Below are 20578 nucleotides of genomic sequence, written 5' to 3' on the forward strand. Positions count from 1 at the left end.
TATCATTAGAATTTTCTGCCATATTTACCTCGTCTACTACACACCATTTTTTGCCACAACTAAAATTAAATTTCCTGTGTAGACAAACTGATATCTAACGCAAAAATAGCATAACTTTTATAATATGAACTTTTACAGTGTTTCTGTATATTGAATTATTTCAAATTGTTTGTGTTTTTCTGTTAACTGGATGATTTAAGAAAATATTTTATGTCTATTACATGTAAATGATAATCCACCCATATGTAAATATTATTCTAATATTAATATTTTATAATAAACTGCTATAATACATACGGTGTTTATTGTTCCTTGAAGGTTCCACTAGATATTCAGATTATCTGGACAGGAAGGGTCAGAGTGACCTGTACCCATCTTGTTACGTCTGTCGTCTCGCCGTGTATATTTAGAACTTGTTGATGTGCAGTAATCGGATTGTAATCACACTTGGCCAGAACGTCCATTCAGGAAAAGAAAAGTTTTTAAAGTAAACATTCTTTAGAAATATAGAATTCTAAAAAGGTCATTCTGAATACTAGGGGCAATGATTCTGTTTAAAGACGCCAAAGGCTATATGTTCCTTGGTGCGTAATGCTCTGTTCAGCCCTAGTCCATTGTATCCCCTGTTTGTCCCCAAGAAGGGGTCATACTTCATGAAAGATAATGAACAAATCATATCTGCATATTATCTCAACATTTATTAACATTAAGTTCTCTTATTGGGTGTATTATTGCCCGAACCAATTATATATGTCGTAAAAAGAGATAAATTGTCATTTTCTTCGAAAATAACGTATTACAACAGAATAGAATTGTTGATAATTCCTAGGTTGGAAAGGAATTCCTACGCTGGACAGGAACTCCTAGGTTTGACAGGAATAACCGTTGTTAAAACAAAGTTTGTTGAATCGCCTCGTTGGGTGCCAATTTAGGCCCTTCTGCGACCCCTTATTGATAAGCATAATGGATTGTGGGCTTATAGAAATTTCGAATTTCAAATTTCAGGGGTAAAAAATGTAGATGTCATTAAGTTCATAAAAAATCAATATTGGAGTAAAAGTAATTGTTTTTTGCAGTTTTTGCTTGAGGCGTCGGGTTTAAAAGGATTCAGTTGCTAGTAGCAATGATACCTTGTAGTTTGGTAATAAAACGTAAATACACAGACAAAGACAAACTGATATATATACACACCTGAGGTGTGGGGTGCATTACAGTGTTAAAATGTGAAACGTTCTTTTTCAAGTATTCCCATATTTTTACGCATTTTACAAGAAAAACAGGAGGGATACCGTAGACATGTATGCCTTTCACAATTTATTTTATATATATACGTGTATATATATCTTACAGCTTCTAGCAACCAACCTGCTACATTTTCTCTCTCTTTTCTAATCATAGTGGATTGTTAAACCAGACTGAATATAAAACCGAAATGAGTATACATTTGTTCGCATGCTGGTAAAGGTAACTTCATTAATTATACGGGAGTGGACGTTTAGGTCATGATCCCCAGTACAGTGCCGCCTAATATTGCCTTTAAGTCATTATAAGTTTATACATGAATGTTTCAGTAGTTTTATTAAAGTAGTTGATGAAAAAGCGAATAGATGCTAAACTAGGTCACTGTGGACTATCCTTTTCAATTTTGACAGTTTTCACCTCTTTACTTGATACTTCAGTAGCACAAACTGCAAAAGCTATTATGTTTACTCCAATTGATTTTGTACGAACTGCCAAACTGAAACTTTCATTTTTCATCCTTCTGACCTTTGACCACCGGAATTTCTCACAAAAAATTGATGTTTTCAATAGCACACCATATGCACTGCAGTTGACCTTAAACTGTCTTCCTGCAAAAACAAACGCTAGACACTGAGGGGCAGCACAATGAAGTAACACCCTTCCTTGACCGATGATTTAAAGGTGAAACATTTATATTGTTATGCTAGAAGTTAAATTCTGGACAACATACTGTTTGATAGCTGGGTGAACTTCTAGTATCGGCCGCTATCGTTTCTATGTTAGGTTCTTTACACAGTGAGAGAAAGCTACGTCTGACGTTCCAGTTGAATAAGTGAGAATTGAGGTGTGTTTAATCGGCAATGTTAGGGCTACAACGCTTGCTCATCACCGGAACCAATACAAGCCATACTTAGGGAGGAGAAATCGTATATACAGGTACATGTGTATATATATATATATATATATAAGTAAAATAAAAAAAAACCTCTCCGTTAGCGCTTTCGTCGGAGAGTTGTTTTTTTATTTTACTTTTATAATTCGTCCGTAAGGATAAAAACAATTTATTATGTATATATCAAATTTGAAACAGCTGTACTATTTATGTATCTTAATCATTGATCTACTGTGTAATCAGTCAACCGGTTAAATATACTATGCCCACATATGACACCGCCATCAAAGTGAAACCATCGGGAGATCGCCGAACCGGTAAGGTACATTTAAACAACTCTCTCTCTCTCTCTCTCTCTCTGACAATCTTTTCTCGTGGATGTTTATTCCATGTCATTTCTTTCTTTTGCACGTTAATTTCCTGTTCTTCCATGTAATACGGCTTTTGTTACATTTATTCTAGTGAAATATTCATTCTTCAAAAGTGATATTTTCCACTTGTGAAAAAATCACCTTTTCTGATTTGACCAACCACAACACTGCTTACAAACGACAATAGGAGACCTTTAACAGAATATCCAACAGTATCTTCAATAATACCAAATAAATTTCACTCCTGTTACTAACCTTTTGATAATATATCGAAATATTACGCCCAATGTCGCTTGTAATGCTATGTCAATATATCATAAGCATTTTATATGGGTGGTACATGCACAATGGTTTTAATGTTATTCTATTCGGGGGGGGGGGGGGGGGGGGGGGGGGGGGGGGGTCAGCTCCTTCCTTTACACAATTTGGAATCCTTACCCCAAAAGGATGCTACCAGTCAAATACGAGCTATATTCCATGCCAAGTTTCAGAGAAGAAGCTGTTTTTATCAATAACTTCTTGTCGGTTCCCGTTCAATGCAGTGAAATTATTAGAAACGAAGAACCAAATAGATAATAAATAACTAATAAATGAACAAATCAAACATAGTTTTGATAAATAAAACGTGTTTTATCTTTTATTTTCTTTCTTGTTGGTAGATCTATTTTTCTGGTCGGCTCAATATTAACTGTCGCCAACATTACATTAGACAACAAAACAATCCAAATAGATAATAAATAACTAATAAATGAACAAATCAAACATAGTTTTGATAAATAAAACGTGTTTTATCTTTTATTTTCTTTCTTGTCGGTAATTGCAGCCTCTTGTCGGTAGATCTATTTTTCTTGTCGGCTCAATATTAACTGTCGCCAACATTACATTAGACAACAAAATATTCCTAAATAAAAAAAATCAACAAATCATAGATTGTTTTAATAAATAAAAACTATTTTATCTCTCATTTTCTTTCTTGTCGGCTTCTTGTCGGTAATTCTAACTTCTTGTCGGCTCTTGTCGGTAAATCTAGTTTCTTGTCGGCTCTTGTCGGCTCTTGTCGGTAACTAGTGAGACCGGTAGAATGAAGAGATAGACACATTCCACCTCCGTTTTATGGGGCCCCGTAAGGGGTAATTTATACGGGTTTTTTTTTATTGTTCGCATATCACAGCTATAGGCTATATTTATGCCACTATCATTTTAATTATGAAAAATTATAAATTGATGTATGACTGATGATTAATGTCAGACCTATCAAGCTTACTGTTTTCTTTATTAAATACAAAATGGTGTATGTGTAAAGTTCAGTAGGACTTTCCTGACGACTATCATATTACATGTAGGCATATAGGCCTATATGTTTCAGATATACAGTTGACTCATAATATAAACGATTTGCAAATAATATTGGTGTATGGCTTCAAATACAAGTGCTGTTTTGTTCCATTCTTTGAAATGTGGTAAAAATTACGATTTGTGGGGAAAAGATTATCATTATAACTTAGCATGCAGTACATAATTATTTTTATATTTTTCAAGTGCACTTCATTGACACAAGAAGTTCATGCAGGTGAAGACATCCCGACACCAGCTGAAACTTCTATGGGACCGCCATCACATGTGTGCACCCCTACACCAGTAACATCTACGCCTGCACATGCCCATAAAGAACCTATAGCTATAGATAGACCTCCGATGTCTCAGATATAGAGTAAGTTCTTGGATCTAACTATGTTGGATTTATAACCCCTCAAAATATACATTGATGTATCTTAATTTTTTTATTCAGTGTTCATCGTTCCGTGTTGAAGTAAACTGTAGCAGGTCACACATATATGACATTGTAATTCCATAAATGTTTTTACTATTTTGTTTTTTACAACATATTTTAACTGTTAGACCCAGCACCATATTGTATGGTAGGGTGAGCAGTCAAACATACTAAATTTATATTCTGTAATTATAAACATGCTCTGCTACTGCATGTCATGAATAAATAATACACCATTTCGGGCATATATATTTGTTTTTAAAAGAATTGTGTAATTTTTCATAATTTTAATATTTCAGAGCTCAGTCATCACACTCGTCTGATTTATCTTGTGTGGAGGCATTACAATCAGACTCCCAGAGTAACATTAATGCCAGCTTGCTTTCCCATTACCAACAGAAGGCTAAAGAGGATGACACCTCATTTATTGAGTAAGTATGTTGTGTTATTTTTGATGGTGTGTTCTTATTGCTATAATAATACATTTACTTGTATATATAGTAAAGAGGTATTGGTACGCCCAATTTCCCCGCAGGACATTATGTTCTGTCACCTGTCATCCTGCACACAGTCTGTAAATGGATGACCTTGCTGTCAATGTCATTCAAGGTCACACAGGTCTAACATCCTCAATAGTAAACTAAAAGGACATTTTTGTCAATAACCAAGAAACATATAATTATAACTGTAATATGCTGCTGTGGAGGAGTACTGGGGCGGCATCCGACGTCTGTCCCGCTGTCTTTCTGTCTGGCCATCCGGTGTCCACATTTTACTTTAAACAACTTTTTCTCAATAACCAAGAGGCACAAGGACTTGATATTAGGCCTGTAGCATGCTGGTGTAAAAGGCTACCAAGTTTGTTCAAAATGAATGACATTCATTCTATGTAATTTGGGTTAAATATAGGCTTAATCTTTAAAAAAAATGGTTTCTCACTAGCAGAGGCTCTGAAACCTAATTGTATGCTGGAAGTTAATTGTTATTGATAAACCTAGCCTACTGTGATTTTGATAAAGCGGTAATCTTCATAGTATCTTCAGAAATAACTGAGATAACTTCAAAGTTGCTGTATAGCCAAGTGAGCGATACAGGTTCATTGGGCCTCTTGTTTAAATGAATTACATTGTACATTATCTTTTACTATCCAGTATACCTCAGACACATCAACCTGAACACTTGCCAATGGCTGAAGATCCCATAGAAATTGAAGAGGTTGATGTTGATGATGAGCTTGCAGAGGATGAAGGAGACATTGTGGAAACAGACACTCAAAATGATAGTGCTGAAGAAAGGAAATCCATATGCTTCCAAAGTGCCCTGTTGTAACTCACGTCAGTTCGAATACCCACAGCTTGTCAAAGAAAAGCATGTGGTGCAAATATCATTCTCCAATGGAGATATGTTGGATGTGCAGTACAGTTGAAATGAATTGGAGGAGCAGCATTTGGTTCTAGTCCTGGATCCTCTGGTTCACCTACATTTTCGCAAAGGTCAAAAACTAGGCCTGGCTGACGATACACTAGCTGAAGAACTAAATTTATCAGTGGCTTTGGGTCCATCCTTCTGATTATATCCTAATACATAAAACAATTATTATAGAACAAATCCATGTGGGTGGGAGTACTGTAGCATTCTAATGTATAAAAATAACTGTTTTTCCTTATTTTTGGTTTTGAGTTGATAAATTTTAATGCACTTATTAACTTATCTATTTTCCCTCAAATTTCATCCCAAATTTTTAGCCCACCATCATCAGATGGTGGGCTGTTCAAATCGCCCTGCGTCCGTGGTCCGTCGTCCGTCCGTCCCTCCGTCCGTCCGTCCGTCCCTCCGTCCGAAACAATTCTTGTTATCGCTATTTCTCAGAAAGTACTGAAGGGATCTTTCTCAAATTTCATATGTAGGTTCCCCTTGGTGCCTAGTTATGCATATTGCGTTTTGAGACCAATCGGAAAACAACATGGCCGACAGGCAGCCATCTTGGATTTTGACAATTGAAGTTTGTTATCGCTATTTCTGAGAAAGCCCTGAAGGGATCTTTCTCAAATTGCATATGCAGGTTCCCCTTGGTGCCTAGTTATGCATATTGCGTTTTGAGACCAATCGGAAAACAAAATGGCCGACAGGCAGCCATCTTGGATTTTGACAATTGAAGTTTGTTATCGCTATTTCTGAGAAAGTACTGAATGGATCTTTCTCAAATTTCATATGTAGGTTCCCCTTGGTGCCTAGTTATGCATATTGCGATTTGAGACCAATCGGAAAACAACATGGCCGACAGGCAGCCATCTTGGATTTTGACAATTGAAGTTTGTTATCACTATTTCTGAGAATGTACTGAATGGATCTTTCTGAAATTTCATATATAGGTTTCCTTTGGTGCCTAGTTATGCATATTATGTTTTGAGACCAATCGGAAAACAACATGGCCGACAGGCAGCCATCTTGGATTTTGACAATTGAAGTTTATCACTATTTCTGAGAATGTTTTGAATGGATCTTTCTCAAATTGCATATGTAAGATTCCCTTGGTGCCTAGTTATGTATATTGTGTTTTGAGACCAATCTGAAAACAACATGGCCGACAGGCAGCCATCTTGGATTTTGACAATTGAAGTTTGTTATCACTATTTCTGAGAATGTTCTGAATGGATCTTTCTCAAATTGCATATGTAAGATTCCCTTGGTGCATAGTTATGCATATTGTGTTTTGAGACCAATCTGAAAACAACATGGCCGACAGGCAGCCATCTTGGATTTTGACAATTGAAGTTTGTTATCGCTATTTCTGAGAAAGTACTGAAGGGATCTTTCTCAAATTTCATAAGTAGGTTCCCCTTGTATTGCATTTTTGGACCAGTCTGTCCTGAAAACAACCTGGCAAACAAACAGCCATTATCGTTAAATCTCAAATTTCTTATATAGCTAGGATTCCCTTGTTTGAAAAGTACTGGAGGGATGTCTCAATTTGCACAGATTAGTAAAATGAAGGGAAAAGTAGAGAAAAGATCAATCTGACATGGAACCTATGAAGATCATTCAATGGTGGGCGCCAAGATCCCTCTGGGATCTCTTGTTCTACTAAGGTTTTATTTAAGGTATGTATGCGTTTTTTGATAATTGTTTGTGGAAGTAAGTATGGTGTAAATGTGGTGTTCAATTTCAGAACATGTAGGAGGTAGGTGTTCACTTAATGGTGTATTGCAGGTGTTTACATTTCAGTACTAGTGTGTGTTTGAGAGTGTTCACTTGACAGTAAATGCAGGTGTTCTTTCAACATTGTGTGTAGGAAGTGTTCAATTATCAGTTTGCAGGAAGTGTTCACTTATCAGTTTGTGTAGGAAGTGTTCACTAGCAGTGTGTGTAGGAATTATTCACTATCAGTTTGTAGGAAGTGTTCAATTATCAGTGTGTGTAGGAAGTGTTCACTATCAGTTTGTAGGAAGTGTTCAATTATCAGTGTTTATACGAAGTGTTCACTTGTGAGAATGTGTTTGAGGTGCACGTGTGTACTAACATTGTGTGTAGTTATTATTAACTTATAATAACATTGTGTTCATAGATGGTTCATTCTGATAAATGTGTTAATCAAGTGTCTAGTTGCATATTTTTTCAATATTCTGTGAACTAAAATGAAATACCCCCATGTGTAATGTAAATACCTACCTAGAGAAACAGGTCTTATAACCATACCATTCACTTGGTTGGTTAAAAATTAGGTGTTCATACACATATGGGAAGTATGTTTGATGTGTGAGAGGGTCTGTGCATTTTTGGTAAAATTTAACACTTTCAGTGAGTAATAGTATAAATTGTCTCTTGAATGCTTTGGTAAAATGTCTACTGTTCTTTTTGTCTGTGTACATGCCAAAGAAATATCAAAATAAAAAAGATATGAAAAGAAATAATACAGTACTTTGTAATTGATTATCAACTAGTCAAAATAACTTGAATGATGAAGTAAATTGTGGATAACATTCATAAAACAGTAGCATACAGAAAGTCACACTACTAATATTACAAAAATATGATTATTAGCTTTGTATGATAGGAGCGCAAGGTTCATGTAGATCCCTTCTCCTTTGCTGTTGCAATGTCAGTACCCTGGCCCGATCCTCCTGCTGCAGCACAGCAATTGCAACTGTACCACGTGCACCCCTTGGCCCCCTTCCTCTACCTCGCCCTCTCCATCCTTGGACTGCTGTCTGCCCCGAGACCCCTTCCTCGACCCCTTAGCCGTCCACAGGTTCCTCCCCTCCTCCTTAATCCCCTCCCCCTCCTTGGGGATGTATGGACTTGTGCATATTCATAATCTATCTGATGAGAAAGCAAGAAATTATTGTAAGAGCAAAACTGAAGGAAAAAGTTTACAATGCAATGCAACAGAAAAGTTTACTGATGAATTTTATATTGCTATGCATATCGAAGACAAAATATAAATACATTTGTATATACATGTATATTTGTATACATGTACATACTAATTCATTTATATATGTGTAACAATAGAAAACTAAAGAAATTTGCATGTTCAGCAACCAAAAGTAGGTATTCTAATACACTTCAGTTAACAAGATCACATAAGCCTGGTATGAAAATATGATTAGTCTATAGCTATATACGTATGCTCTATTTGGTATATTGATTATGTTTGGTGATCAATGACAGCAGCATTCCTTTAATGGTAATGATGGGGGTAAGACTTTGGTATCAAAAGAATTCTTCAAGTGCAAAATTTAAATAATGTTATACATACAGCAGTACTATGCAAACTATTACAACTTTCCATGGGGGAACTCATTATTCAAAATTAAACATAATTGAAATTTATTCAACATATAGAGACAAATAAAATAACAATATAAAATGGCATATTTTGAGTATTTCTTTTATAAAGAATCAATAGATCTTTAAATATACAAATAGTTTAGCTTTACTAATTGATAATAGTAAATTGAGCTGTCCAAAATTGGAAACTCCGTCCTAAACAGGGAGCTCGAGGTTGAATTGGCAATTCATTACATGAAGTTCTTCAAACTGATGAGAAAACAAAACACATATCGTCATGGAAGTAAGAATCTTGGAGCTAAGAGGCTTTGTCAATAGCCGTTATGTGCATGTGCATGTATACATGTATAACATATTGGTAATTGAAACGTTTCCCGAAGCTTCACTTCTGTCGAGAAATACATGTAGGTCTACATGCATGATATTTGATTGTTTAAATTACTGTAAGCATTCACCTCATCTACTCATATCCTGTTAAATCAATAACACTATATCTTGATTGTTTTCTAATATATATATGCCTACACAACTATTGATTTAGTGTAAATGAATTGATCACGATATCACCGGTGACGATGACGGTACTTGGACACCTCGGCCCTTGCGCATGTCGGTCGGGGCCGAGGTGACTAGACAATTTCGGCCTCTGTAAAAATCTATAATATACAGTGTACTGTATAAGTATCCATGTACGTATATATGTATTAAATATGTTAAAAAGGTTCATTTTACAGGGGAAAATGTTATTAAATATCAATTTTGAAATATGTTTTGCCTTTGTTTGATTTTTTATGAGACGTATAATGTCTTATGTTTATACGTTTCCGATATATTGTGTTATTCTTATTTTATCCTTAAGTGCTGTTTTAATTATTTATAATTTGAAATGACATCAATTCAAATGGTTAATCAATTAATTAATTAATATGAATTATCTTTATCCGGGCGGTTGGAGCTAAGGACGCAGGGGTTGTTGTTTTAATAGAGTACCTCTTATAAGAGTAGCTCAGTCAATTACCGCAAATCGATTAACCAATCAGTGAAAGGCACATGAGGTATATTAGTTAGTGAAAGTATAGAACAAATCACTTGATCATTTTCGATCAAATTATTATCTTTAATGATGTCTCGTCTGTGCCTCGCCTGTGCCAAGTCCGTTCGACCACGTCAGGAAGCCTTGCAGTGCCACGGTTGTAGAGGATGGCAGCATCGCATCTGCACTCCCGGTAAGTAGTACATTTACAATGATAAAGAAATATTGTTTCATATTAATGGTTAAGTCCGTATTAAATAAAAAATATAATCTTATATTTTCCTTTTGAAGTAATAAAACTATAACGGACATGACATTAAATGAAATCATGTTTCTTTATTATCTAATCATGATTATTGGTTTGCTTTTTTTTTATTTATTTTTTTGTTCATTTTCAAATTAGTTTACAATACATGTCATATACAAAATAAATAAAATGAACAAATAAACAAAATGAGTAACGACAATAGGGAAAAAACAAAAGGTCAGAGATGTTGTATATTTGTATTATTGTTTTAGATTTGTAGCCACTGTTGTAACCGTGTGTCCATATGTATTTTGTTTTTAATGTTACTTTTAGATATTACAATTTTATTCGTTTTTAATTGAAACTTAATATGATTTTTTAGACTGTTTATATTAAGTCCTAATTCCAGGCATTGGTATTTGTAAATATATTGTTTTGTTACGAGTAGTATCAGGTTATCTAGATTAAACTTAGTAAGTAAAAATATTAGTTTGTCTGCCAAAGATGAATTCCTGTTTATCAAATCTAAGACTCGGTTTTTTTTAGTGATAATAGTGTAATTGTTTCAGGATGACATTTACAAAATGTACATAAGTTATTTTTTTATTAAAGTATTCTATATGTCTTGAGCACCTTTTTTACATCTTAAAATTAATTTCAGGTTTATGGGTATATTGGGTAGTATAATATTTTTCTCTAAGTTTAAAGTTTGATGTTTTTTTTTCTGATAAATTGTTAAATGGCAGTTTTTATACTCTGATAGTTTAAAAAATTGATAGGAATGTTATGATGTTATGAATTAAGTATATACCTTTTTTTAACCATGCTTTAATGAAAATTATTTTTTTTATCTATTTTGATTTCACTATTATACCATATTGGATTTTCAAGAATGTTTGTTTTGTATATCTGTCCAAAATATATTCTTACAATATAAATGTTTTGATTCCTTCTTTAAATATTCAATTCCAAAATTTGCTAATTTCTGTTTATCTAATAATGATTCTAGAACAATATCCCAATTTCCTACTTTAATATATATACGATGACATACATTAGATTACCCCACATTGGGCCCCATCTCTGCATCGGATGCCGATTCACACCGATTTCAGTTTTTATTGTTATTATTGCATGTATTAAGTCATATGAAAACAATCTTTAGGCATAAGTCCCACACATGCATCATATATGACATGTTAATTAAGTGTTTACGTACCGTGTTACTGCTTTGACTGCTTGATGAATCGGACATCTCTAAAAATTCACGTGTTTCTGTTGACGTTTTCTCACTGCCTCGTTTTCGAAATACCACGTGACTTATAAAAATAGATATGTGTTATATTAGGACAGGGCTTTTCCCGAATTAAAGTGGTCAAAACTGGACAATGCAAGCAGAACTTGACCATCGCATTGCTGTGATAGAACTTTTGGAAGACCAGATAATGCATCTAGACTAAGTTTGTTTCCCCGAATAGTCGCTTTAAATCTATACTGAGAGAGTCATATACTTCTAGAAGTTGTTCTGCTATGTGTATATTTTCCTTAGAACTGGTCTCAACCAAACACCGAGTACAAGTAAGCGTCCGTAAAATAATGACGGTATGTGTTTATACTTGTAGGGAAGGTAACACGACGAAAAGTGGTGGTCATGACTTACATCCGGGGAACTGTATTGGCCGACCTCTCCGTGACCTGGGATATGCTACACAAATTGGGGAATCTTACAGGAAAATTAAACCTTCGTATGCAAGTTAGTAAATTGTAACTATGTCATAAATTCACACTGCAGTTTAAAATTATATTTTAAATGGATTTGTGTCTTGTAATTTATTCAGTAAATTATAAACAAAAGTAGCAGATCTACGAAATCGTTTGCCTTTGACAGAATGGTTTTGCTCTTTGCCTCAAGAGTATACATAATCACCTTGTCCATAGTAAACTTTTAAACAATGTTTTGTCAAGAAAAACTAATAATAAGCCCGTACTTCTTTCTCGGTTAACATGGTCTATATTAAATCTATACATCGACCTCGACGAAAGACTAATTGTTAATTATTTCCTAACCTCTACAATATATAATATATATCTATTCCTTAATATTTCACGGATCAAATGTTCGCCATTCTGTTAATATTTCGCGTAAAAGCGAAAATATCATATCCATGAAAATTAAGGAATGTATACAATTAATAACGAATAATGATCATCTAACTGTATCAAACAGCCGTATCCATCTTTAAACTCGTCGGTGACGTTAGGGATACCATTCAGCCGTGTCGTCTCTCTAGGTCTCGTCAGTGACATTAGGGACATTATACAGCTGTGTCGTCCTTCTAGGATTATACAGCTGTGTCGTCCATCTGGGTCTCGTTAGTGACGTTAGGGACATCATACGGCTATGTCGTCCTTCTAGATCTCGTCATTGACGTTAGGGACATCATACGGCTGTGTCGTCCTTCTAGATCTCGTCATTGACGTTAGGGATACCATACAACCGTGTCGTCCATCTAGGTCTCGTTATTGACGTTAGGGCATCATACAGCTGTGTCGTCCTTCTACTTCTTGTCAGTGACGTTATATTTATAAGAAGTGTGGAAATTCAACAGGAAAGAAAAATAGTTGTTTATTTTCTTTTTTTACCAGTGTTGTTTGTAACCACATTCATAAATATCGTATCTGGTGGTTATTGGTCATACTTGTATGTCCCACTTAATATCATTGCTTATTTACGAATTAAGATATTTAAACTGTTAAAATAAGTATGTAGACTATCAATTTGTTCATTTGGATGTTGCAGTCGTTCCCTAACACTGACAATCTTAACTACGACAGTATGTGGAAGCTGTCTGAGATTGGACAGCTCCTCGGCTTGGTACACTACGCCCCTAGTAAGAAACTCCAGGCCATCTCATTGGACATCATCACGGAATTTAACTCAAAGGTTGCCCCTAATATGCAGACATTCCAGACAGGTTTGTAGCCATATTTTACTATCTTAAGAAATGCGTTTCATGGTCGGTGGCATATAGTAGTTCCATTGATCGTATTTCCGTCATTCTGTCATTTTAGCAGATACAAATATAGAATTTTTATTTGACTTAAAGTTGTATAATGATAATATCTAGCCCAGATTCTTCTTTTCTGATGATCAGCTTATGTCCCAAATTGGAGAACCTTGTCTAACCCCATTTGGAATTTCAATTCAAAACATCAGACAAAAAGCAAAAAGCATAGTTACAGTGTAGGATGTTTTGTCTACCATACATCAATTGTACATTGTCCCAGTCATACATTAGCTAAAGTATGCAGGTTGGCTTAGAAGTTCTGCAGGAAGAATTTTATTAATTCAATATTAGTAATATAACGTTTATAATTTGCATAAATGTTCTTTCAATACTGTGCAATCAAACAGGATTTTTGTCCAAACCGAAACATAATTTTAACTTAGCTGAAGTTTGTAATTGGCTCCATTTTTGTAAAAAAAGAAGAAAAAAAAAAAAGTTTGCTATGACATACACAATTCGTAAAATGAAATTCCAATTATTTTATTTCGGTGTCCGATTGTTGTTTCATTTCGAGCACGATAATCATTTTATTTTGTGTGCGATGGTTATTTTCACCAACAGGGCTTATCCACCATGACATGGGGCCACAAAATATCGTTATGACACAGAACACCGACTCTACATGGAAAGTGGCAGCAGTTTTGGATTTCGGGGACGTCTGTACTTCCTGTTACGTATTTGAGGTAGCCATAATGCTTTCATCCATTTTTATGAACCAATCCTCACGTTCACTGAAATTATCTGAAATGGCCTTGACCCAGGACACGTTGTTTGAATCCTATACCGCAGTGATGCCTTTGTCGGAAATTGAAGAGTCGGTTTTAGACGTTTGTGTTAAGTCTCGTGTTCTACAATGTAGTCTTATTGGAGAAAAGACGCGAGAAACAGACCCAGAAAATAAGTATATTGGAAACTATATTTGCTGGGATGTCCTAGAAAAATTGGAATCGCTAGCAAGGAGAGACGGCAATGTAAAGTCCCGTCGGGAATGAAAACTATGAAACGACTAAATCGAATATACAGTGTATGTAATGGATATAGAACAGAGTTTGATAGATAGTCTAATTCATTGTGGGAGTAGATTTATCCTGTTACAACGTTTTATTTTGTTTCTAGCTTACCGAGAACTTTCGATGGCCATTGCCCAGCTGGATCATTCAAGTGTTTGACACTAGGTGGCGTCTTATTACAAAATCAAACGAACAAAGATAAAAAAAAAATCTTACTAGTTTTAATCTGTTGATTTAGCTGATGCGGAACGGGTTTAATAATATTTCCTCTTGATATTAATTAACATGTTGAACGATTAAACAGTTTTCACATTTTCGTGTTTGTCTCCCCTTGTGTGTTGGGTTGTCTCCCCTTGTGTATCCGTGTGCCTTATAATGTTTGGACCTAGCACGGTCTTTTCTCAAAATAGACACCCTTCTCTGTGTGTTCATGTTATATCTATGTGTTTTTATCTTCAATATCTTCATGTGAAGTGGCATATTTCGGCCTTTTGTTCAAAAATTTAATTGGAACCCTGGAAAATGTTAAGCCTCAACATACCGCTTGGCTAGAGAAAAATTGTCTTTAACTTGAACGGTTAAGAGTAGGACAAGTAATATAAGTGAGTGTTCATGCGTTCGATCCTGAGTGGGGATATTAAAATCAATATGATTTATAATGACCTTTGACACTGTCGTCCACGTATGGACCCGGGAGAGTATGGACCCGGGGGAGTATGGACCCGGGAGAGTATGGACCCGGGGGAGTATGGACCCGGGAGAGTATGGACCCGGGAGAGTATGGACCCGGGGGAGTATGGATCCGGGGGAGTATGGACCCGGGGGAGTATGGATCCGGGGGAGTATGGATCCGGGAGAACTCATAACCTTGGTCCACAGACATCGATTTTACTCCTGTTAACTCGAGGACCGTAGCGGTATACTGCGATCTGGGGCATGTTGACTTACGGCTTTGTGGTTCATGTATATGCGCGATCTATCTAATCAGGCATTGCACAAAAGAGGTAATGTGATACGTACCCTCTGCCCTCTGGTAAAAGACCCCCCCCCCCCCCTAAAAAAACCAAAACAAACAAACAAACAAACAACAACAACAACAACAAACAAACAAACAAACAAACAAAAACAGAAAACAAAACCAAACCAAAAAACAAAAAGGGAACAGGTGAGGTTTCTTGTTTCTTTTTATTTTACTTTACAATTTTAAGGAGAAACGAGATATATTTATTTTACGGCTGGCAATTTTGTTGTGTGGGAAATAAGTGATATGGATTTCATCCTCTTCCTGGTCGGCCATTGGAATGCGTGCATAGCTTCTGTCTGCAGCGTGGACTCGTTGTATGCTCTTTAAATCAAGGATTAAACAACGATATTTTATTATTTTATGATACGAAATGTGTATTTTAAACGACTTAAAACAATTATAGTGCTACAAAATATTGGCAACTCGCTGTAGCGGGGAACTATAACTTATCTTGGGTTGCCTCCCTTCGTCGACAAATAACTGAAATCTAAAGGTTGATTTTCTTGAATTCGTGTCAATTTACTTTTTAGTTAAGTCGGTTTAATGCAAGCATTACAACATTCTATTTATGGTGTGCCGACCCAGTTCACAAAATTAATTTTTAGCAAAACCCGTTTCAATATTGTCTCACTATATATATACATTGTATATATATATATATTAAGAGTTGTCGTTCCTTACTTCTGAAAGGCCCGAGTTGAGAGCATCCTCCTATGATGGGTATACGGAACAACAAATCTTCATGAACTTGCATAATACTTCCTCAATATTTTTTTATTTTGAAATTATTTCGCAACATCAATTTGATCAAACTTGAAATTGCCAACAGGTCATGCCTATCGAAATCCTTTCCTATAGATATACATTTTAAACATTAATAAGAGTAACTATCTACAGGATCTGATACTACAGCATCAATATACCAAGTGATATAAAACCGTATCAGATTGGGTTACTTTTGGTGTTACGTAAGCATCACGTGACCTGTGAGATCATGCATTTAAAACTCTTTTACCAAGTTAAGAGTATGCAATACATGGTTATACTGAATTTTAAGTGCAAGTTGAAATATTACAGAGGTGGAAATCCAAGTACTACTGCGCGCTCTTAGCAGGTCGTTAGACCGATTTTATGGCCTATACTATCAATCGGACATCTGCCCTTTTGAACAAGTATGGAAGAAACGAGAATATGTCTGTGGTGTTCCAATCGATACACTCACCTGCTCCGTCTATTCTTGCTCTTTATTTTCGCCAGCAGTTTAGGGGTGGCGCTGTCACTTCCCGTGGACACACTCGGGGAGCGGTAATCCAAGGTGGACCGACTCAGGGGAGGTAACTTCTCATTGGCATTCCACACACTCGGTCGACATACTGTGCTGAACGTTTTGACGTCGTTGAACTCCTTCAAAGACAAACACATTTATGTGTGTGAATGTTCTCATGAATTTATCAGAAAACAAGACAAAATAACAAGTTGGGATTGATTTGAGGAAAAGAAAACTCATTTATGTTATACGGGAAAAGACGGTTAAAAGTTTTATACTTGTGTCTAATACCATTTGTGTTTTGACAAATATAATACTATACATGTATATCTATTATCCGTATGATCATGGCACCCAAAACAAATCGCGAAGGAAACCTTCTAAATGTGAGAATTTTTTTTCCTGCATCGTGTCATCTTTTCCTTTTATTTTATTTTCATATGACGATTACTAGCTCACATTGACCTGACTTTTCAAAATCCACTGGGCCAAATTTGACCATTCTTGACATGAAACATCACTAGGAAAATATATCTGGATTAATGAAATTTATTGGGACTAGACTTTCAGGGGCCTGAGGGGTGAGACGAAATAGGTAAAGAAGAGGGTGTCTTTAAACAGTGCCCAATAGGGGAACATATAGCAAATTACTTAGTATGTATAATTCTTCTACTTCTATTGAAATGTAGAGTGTTTTCCATGCCCACTAGGCCTCTTGTTAACTAATGCAGATAAACTTATGTCGGTACACCAAACACCAGCGACCAAGCATGTATAACTCATGTATGTGCTGAAGAAATTTCTACAAATCAATGGCTAGCCTTTTAAATCATACAAGGTAGTTACTTCGTTTTTGACACAGAAATACATATAATAGGGCTATGAATGCAGTGGAAAAAAATACCTTCAGTGAACCGAAATAAGTCTCACGGTTGATATCACCGACATAGTTCAGGAAATCTCTCCGATTTGAAGACAGCCATTTTGCCTTTTCGTCACAGCGGTTCGAAGTTGGCAGCACCTAGGGATGAAGACAAAAAAGAATAGAGTCGATATCAAAAGATACTCACAAACCTATCTATATAACGACCGGAAACTTTCCTATTATATACCTGACTATACCGGTCACTAGTAGACTAGCCGAAACATTCGCCAGAGATGGTATACTACACATAAACCTGTCTATACCGGTCACTAGTAGGCTAGCGGAAACATTCGCCATGGTATACTGCATAAAACCCAACCAATATTGACACAAGGAAAACATATTCGTGGTACTTTGCATACTACACAAAAACTTGTTTATAACGGTAGGAAGTGAATAACGGAAAACTGTATCATGGTATACAATATAAAAACCAGTCTTAACGAGCAATAGTGACCAACAACAAGTATGTCCTGGTATGTTTATCATAAACTTGTCTTAAACGGCCATGAATGTATAACAGAAACATGCATCGTGGCAGTATACTCGCAAACCTGTCTAAAGCGGTCATGCGTGACTAATTGAAACATGTTCTGTGGCAGTATACTTACAAACCTGAATAAAAAGGTCAATGGTGACTAGCAGAAACCAGTTTCGTGGTGGTATACGCACAACTCTGTCTTAAACGGTCATAAGTGACTAACGGAAACATGCTTTGTGGAAGTATACCAACAAACCTGTCTCAATCGGTCATGACGACCAGAAACGTGTCTTGTGATATGTACTTCCCATATAAACCTGTCTATACAAGTCACAATTACGCTCACGGAAGCATTTCACATTGTAGATAGTGCACTCAGCCCAATCAATTGACAAAAGAAAAGATGCCTCTTGGAGTATAGTTTACTACACACAACAGTCATAATGGAAACAAGTCTCGCGGTAGGGTACTTATTACCTGTCTTTAACGACCAGTAGTAACTAAGAAAAACACATCTCTTGATTATACTAATAATAAACCTGTATAAAACGGCCATAAGTGACTACGGAAATATGTATCGTGGTACTATACCCACAAACCTGTATAAAACGGACATTAGTGACTAACGGAAGCAATTTTCGGGGTATTATACTCACAGACCAATATTAATAGAATATAAATGAACATTTAATATGAACTCAATATAAATTAATATAATGGAACTTAACAGTCTATGTCATGTTTATGTTGAATAGATTATTTCATTATTGTGTAGTTTGAGTCCGGGGAAAGGATTGTACTTAAAATCCTGTTTTGGAATAATTTACTTAACATACCTGGGCAGGCGATGGTGGCCTTAGAGGCTGCGGTCTGTAGGAAGATATCTGAGAAGGTCCGAAGTCCTGCAAATATGTAGACAATATTCTCCAATCGTCAGTTCCGAAAGAGTAGTGGGTCTTGTGAATATCGCTCATCTTTCATCAGTAAAGAAAGTGAACTATGACATCTGTTTACTAGGACTACATGTTACCAGTCGTAGGCAACATCGGGCATATGACGTAATGATCATTGTGACGTCATGTACATTATGACGCCATAATGAATGGAAACTGTGAAGGTCAGGAGGGTACATAGCCCGAATCAAGGTAACTGTTGATGTCTAGTTGCGATATTAAATCTCAACTTCATAAGTTTATCTTTATTAAGCAATTCAATATTATAATTTATTTTCTACAATGTTAAACAAAATGATTATTGAAAAAAACAAACAATGGAAACAGTAAAATGAAAATTTATAGTCCATTACGATGAGCTATGAAATATACATGTACATGTACATGTATATACATGTATACCTTAGGGTTTCCTGTGCGAGAGAAGAACAATGATCATAGAATATGTGAAAAGATTTCAAGTACTGACCATTTGATAAATAGTTTCTTTCTGTCGTTTATTTATTTATTTGTTTATTTATTATTTATTATTTATTTATTTATTTATATTAGATGTTAAAAATTCCGTCCTTGAGCCAAGCCCATTTTAAACATTGTCATTTTGTCATTTTCTGCAACCGGATGATCACAATATACTGTATTACCCATTTCTCTGGACGTCGTAAGTCCCCTATTGACAACACATTACAGAATGATAGTGTACTGGAGTTTTGTTTGTTTTTGTGTTTTTGAAAGAAATGACTGTTTATGGGACCAGATGTTTAAAAATTGATATATATATATATATTTAGTTTGTATTGAATAGTTTGATGTAATATTAATCACTCGCTCACATCAAAGCTGAACAACGCCTCGAAATGGATTACCTGTCAATTAAAATCGAGTGGTCGCAATGACTGGTGAGCATGCGTGAAATTGGAAAAAAATCATTTCAAGGTAAGATCGTGTGCACAAAAACGCAGCCATGTTTGAAAGTTTTGAATCGCCGAAGTTTGAATGAGAAAGCAGAAGAAAATGGCTCACAACCGGGAAAAACAAGGTATACAATCTAGTTTTAAGAGGAGGTAATGTATGGTATTGTGAACAATATCAATTGAAATGCAAACACGTTCTTCAGAATTCTCAAAACGACCCGTCTCGATCGTTGAGCTGACTATGTATATATGCAGGTGTACACGGTAATCGAATTTGTTTACAAGACTTTTATCCCGCCAATGTCCAACATGTCGACACAATAATATTGGGGTTCATATCCAATGACGATCGGTCGTTTCACAATAGGGATGCCTATCTTGTGACTTAAATTTTGCTCTATGATAATCGTCAGTTAAAGTTAAAGTTTGATGTTGACAGACTAGATACCTAAGTTAACTTCAAAATAATAATTAAAGAAAAAAAAATCTCTCGCATTCACTGTGCAAACCATTATGTGCAAATCATACCGCAGGGACTTGTCTCGAGCTCCCAACCCCAGGGTCCGTGTTTAGATATTTATAATACACA

The 20578-nt window shown here is 35.6% G+C and overlaps 2 protein-coding genes and 2 long non-coding RNA genes across 4 annotated transcripts; 2 read left to right on the forward strand and 2 right to left on the reverse strand.

Moving 5' to 3' along the window:
* The first annotated feature begins 3668 nt into the window (after positions 1-3668).
* LOC117340330 lies at positions 3669-6038 on the forward strand. Its single transcript, XR_004535437.1, has 3 exons — positions 3669-4216; positions 4576-4707; positions 5428-6038. It is a non-coding gene; the product is annotated as an uncharacterized LOC117340330 (long non-coding RNA).
* Positions 6039-8184: 2146 nt separating this feature from the next.
* LOC117340332 lies at positions 8185-11677 on the reverse strand. Its single transcript, XR_004535438.1, has 2 exons — positions 11567-11677; positions 8185-8596 (listed from the first exon to the last, which is right to left on the reverse strand). It is a non-coding gene; the product is annotated as an uncharacterized LOC117340332 (long non-coding RNA).
* Positions 11678-11689: 12 nt separating this feature from the next.
* On the forward strand, positions 11690-14741 carry LOC117340331 (hydroxylysine kinase-like). The gene is made up of 4 exons (XM_033902096.1): positions 11690-11807; positions 11970-12100; positions 13148-13322; positions 13977-14741. Exons 2-4 carry the CDS (start codon positions 11999-12001, stop codon positions 14405-14407), a joined length of 708 nt encoding a protein of 235 aa, XP_033757987.1. The 5' UTR covers positions 11690-11807; positions 11970-11998; the 3' UTR covers positions 14408-14741.
* Positions 14742-15594: 853 nt separating this feature from the next.
* Positions 15595-19203, reverse strand: LOC117340333. The gene is made up of 4 exons (XM_033902097.1): positions 18959-19203; positions 17621-17737; positions 16672-16853; positions 15595-15770 (listed from the first exon to the last, which is right to left on the reverse strand). The coding sequence occupies exons 1-4, from the start codon at positions 19094-19096 to the stop codon at positions 15650-15652; spliced, it is 558 nt and encodes a 185-aa protein (XP_033757988.1). The 5' UTR covers positions 19097-19203; the 3' UTR covers positions 15595-15649.
* Positions 19204-20578: the final 1375 nt, after the last annotated feature.

Source organism: Pecten maximus, chromosome 13, assembly GCF_902652985.1.
Source record: "Pecten maximus chromosome 13, xPecMax1.1, whole genome shotgun sequence".
Lineage (NCBI taxonomy): Eukaryota > Metazoa > Mollusca > Bivalvia > Pectinida > Pectinidae > Pecten > Pecten maximus.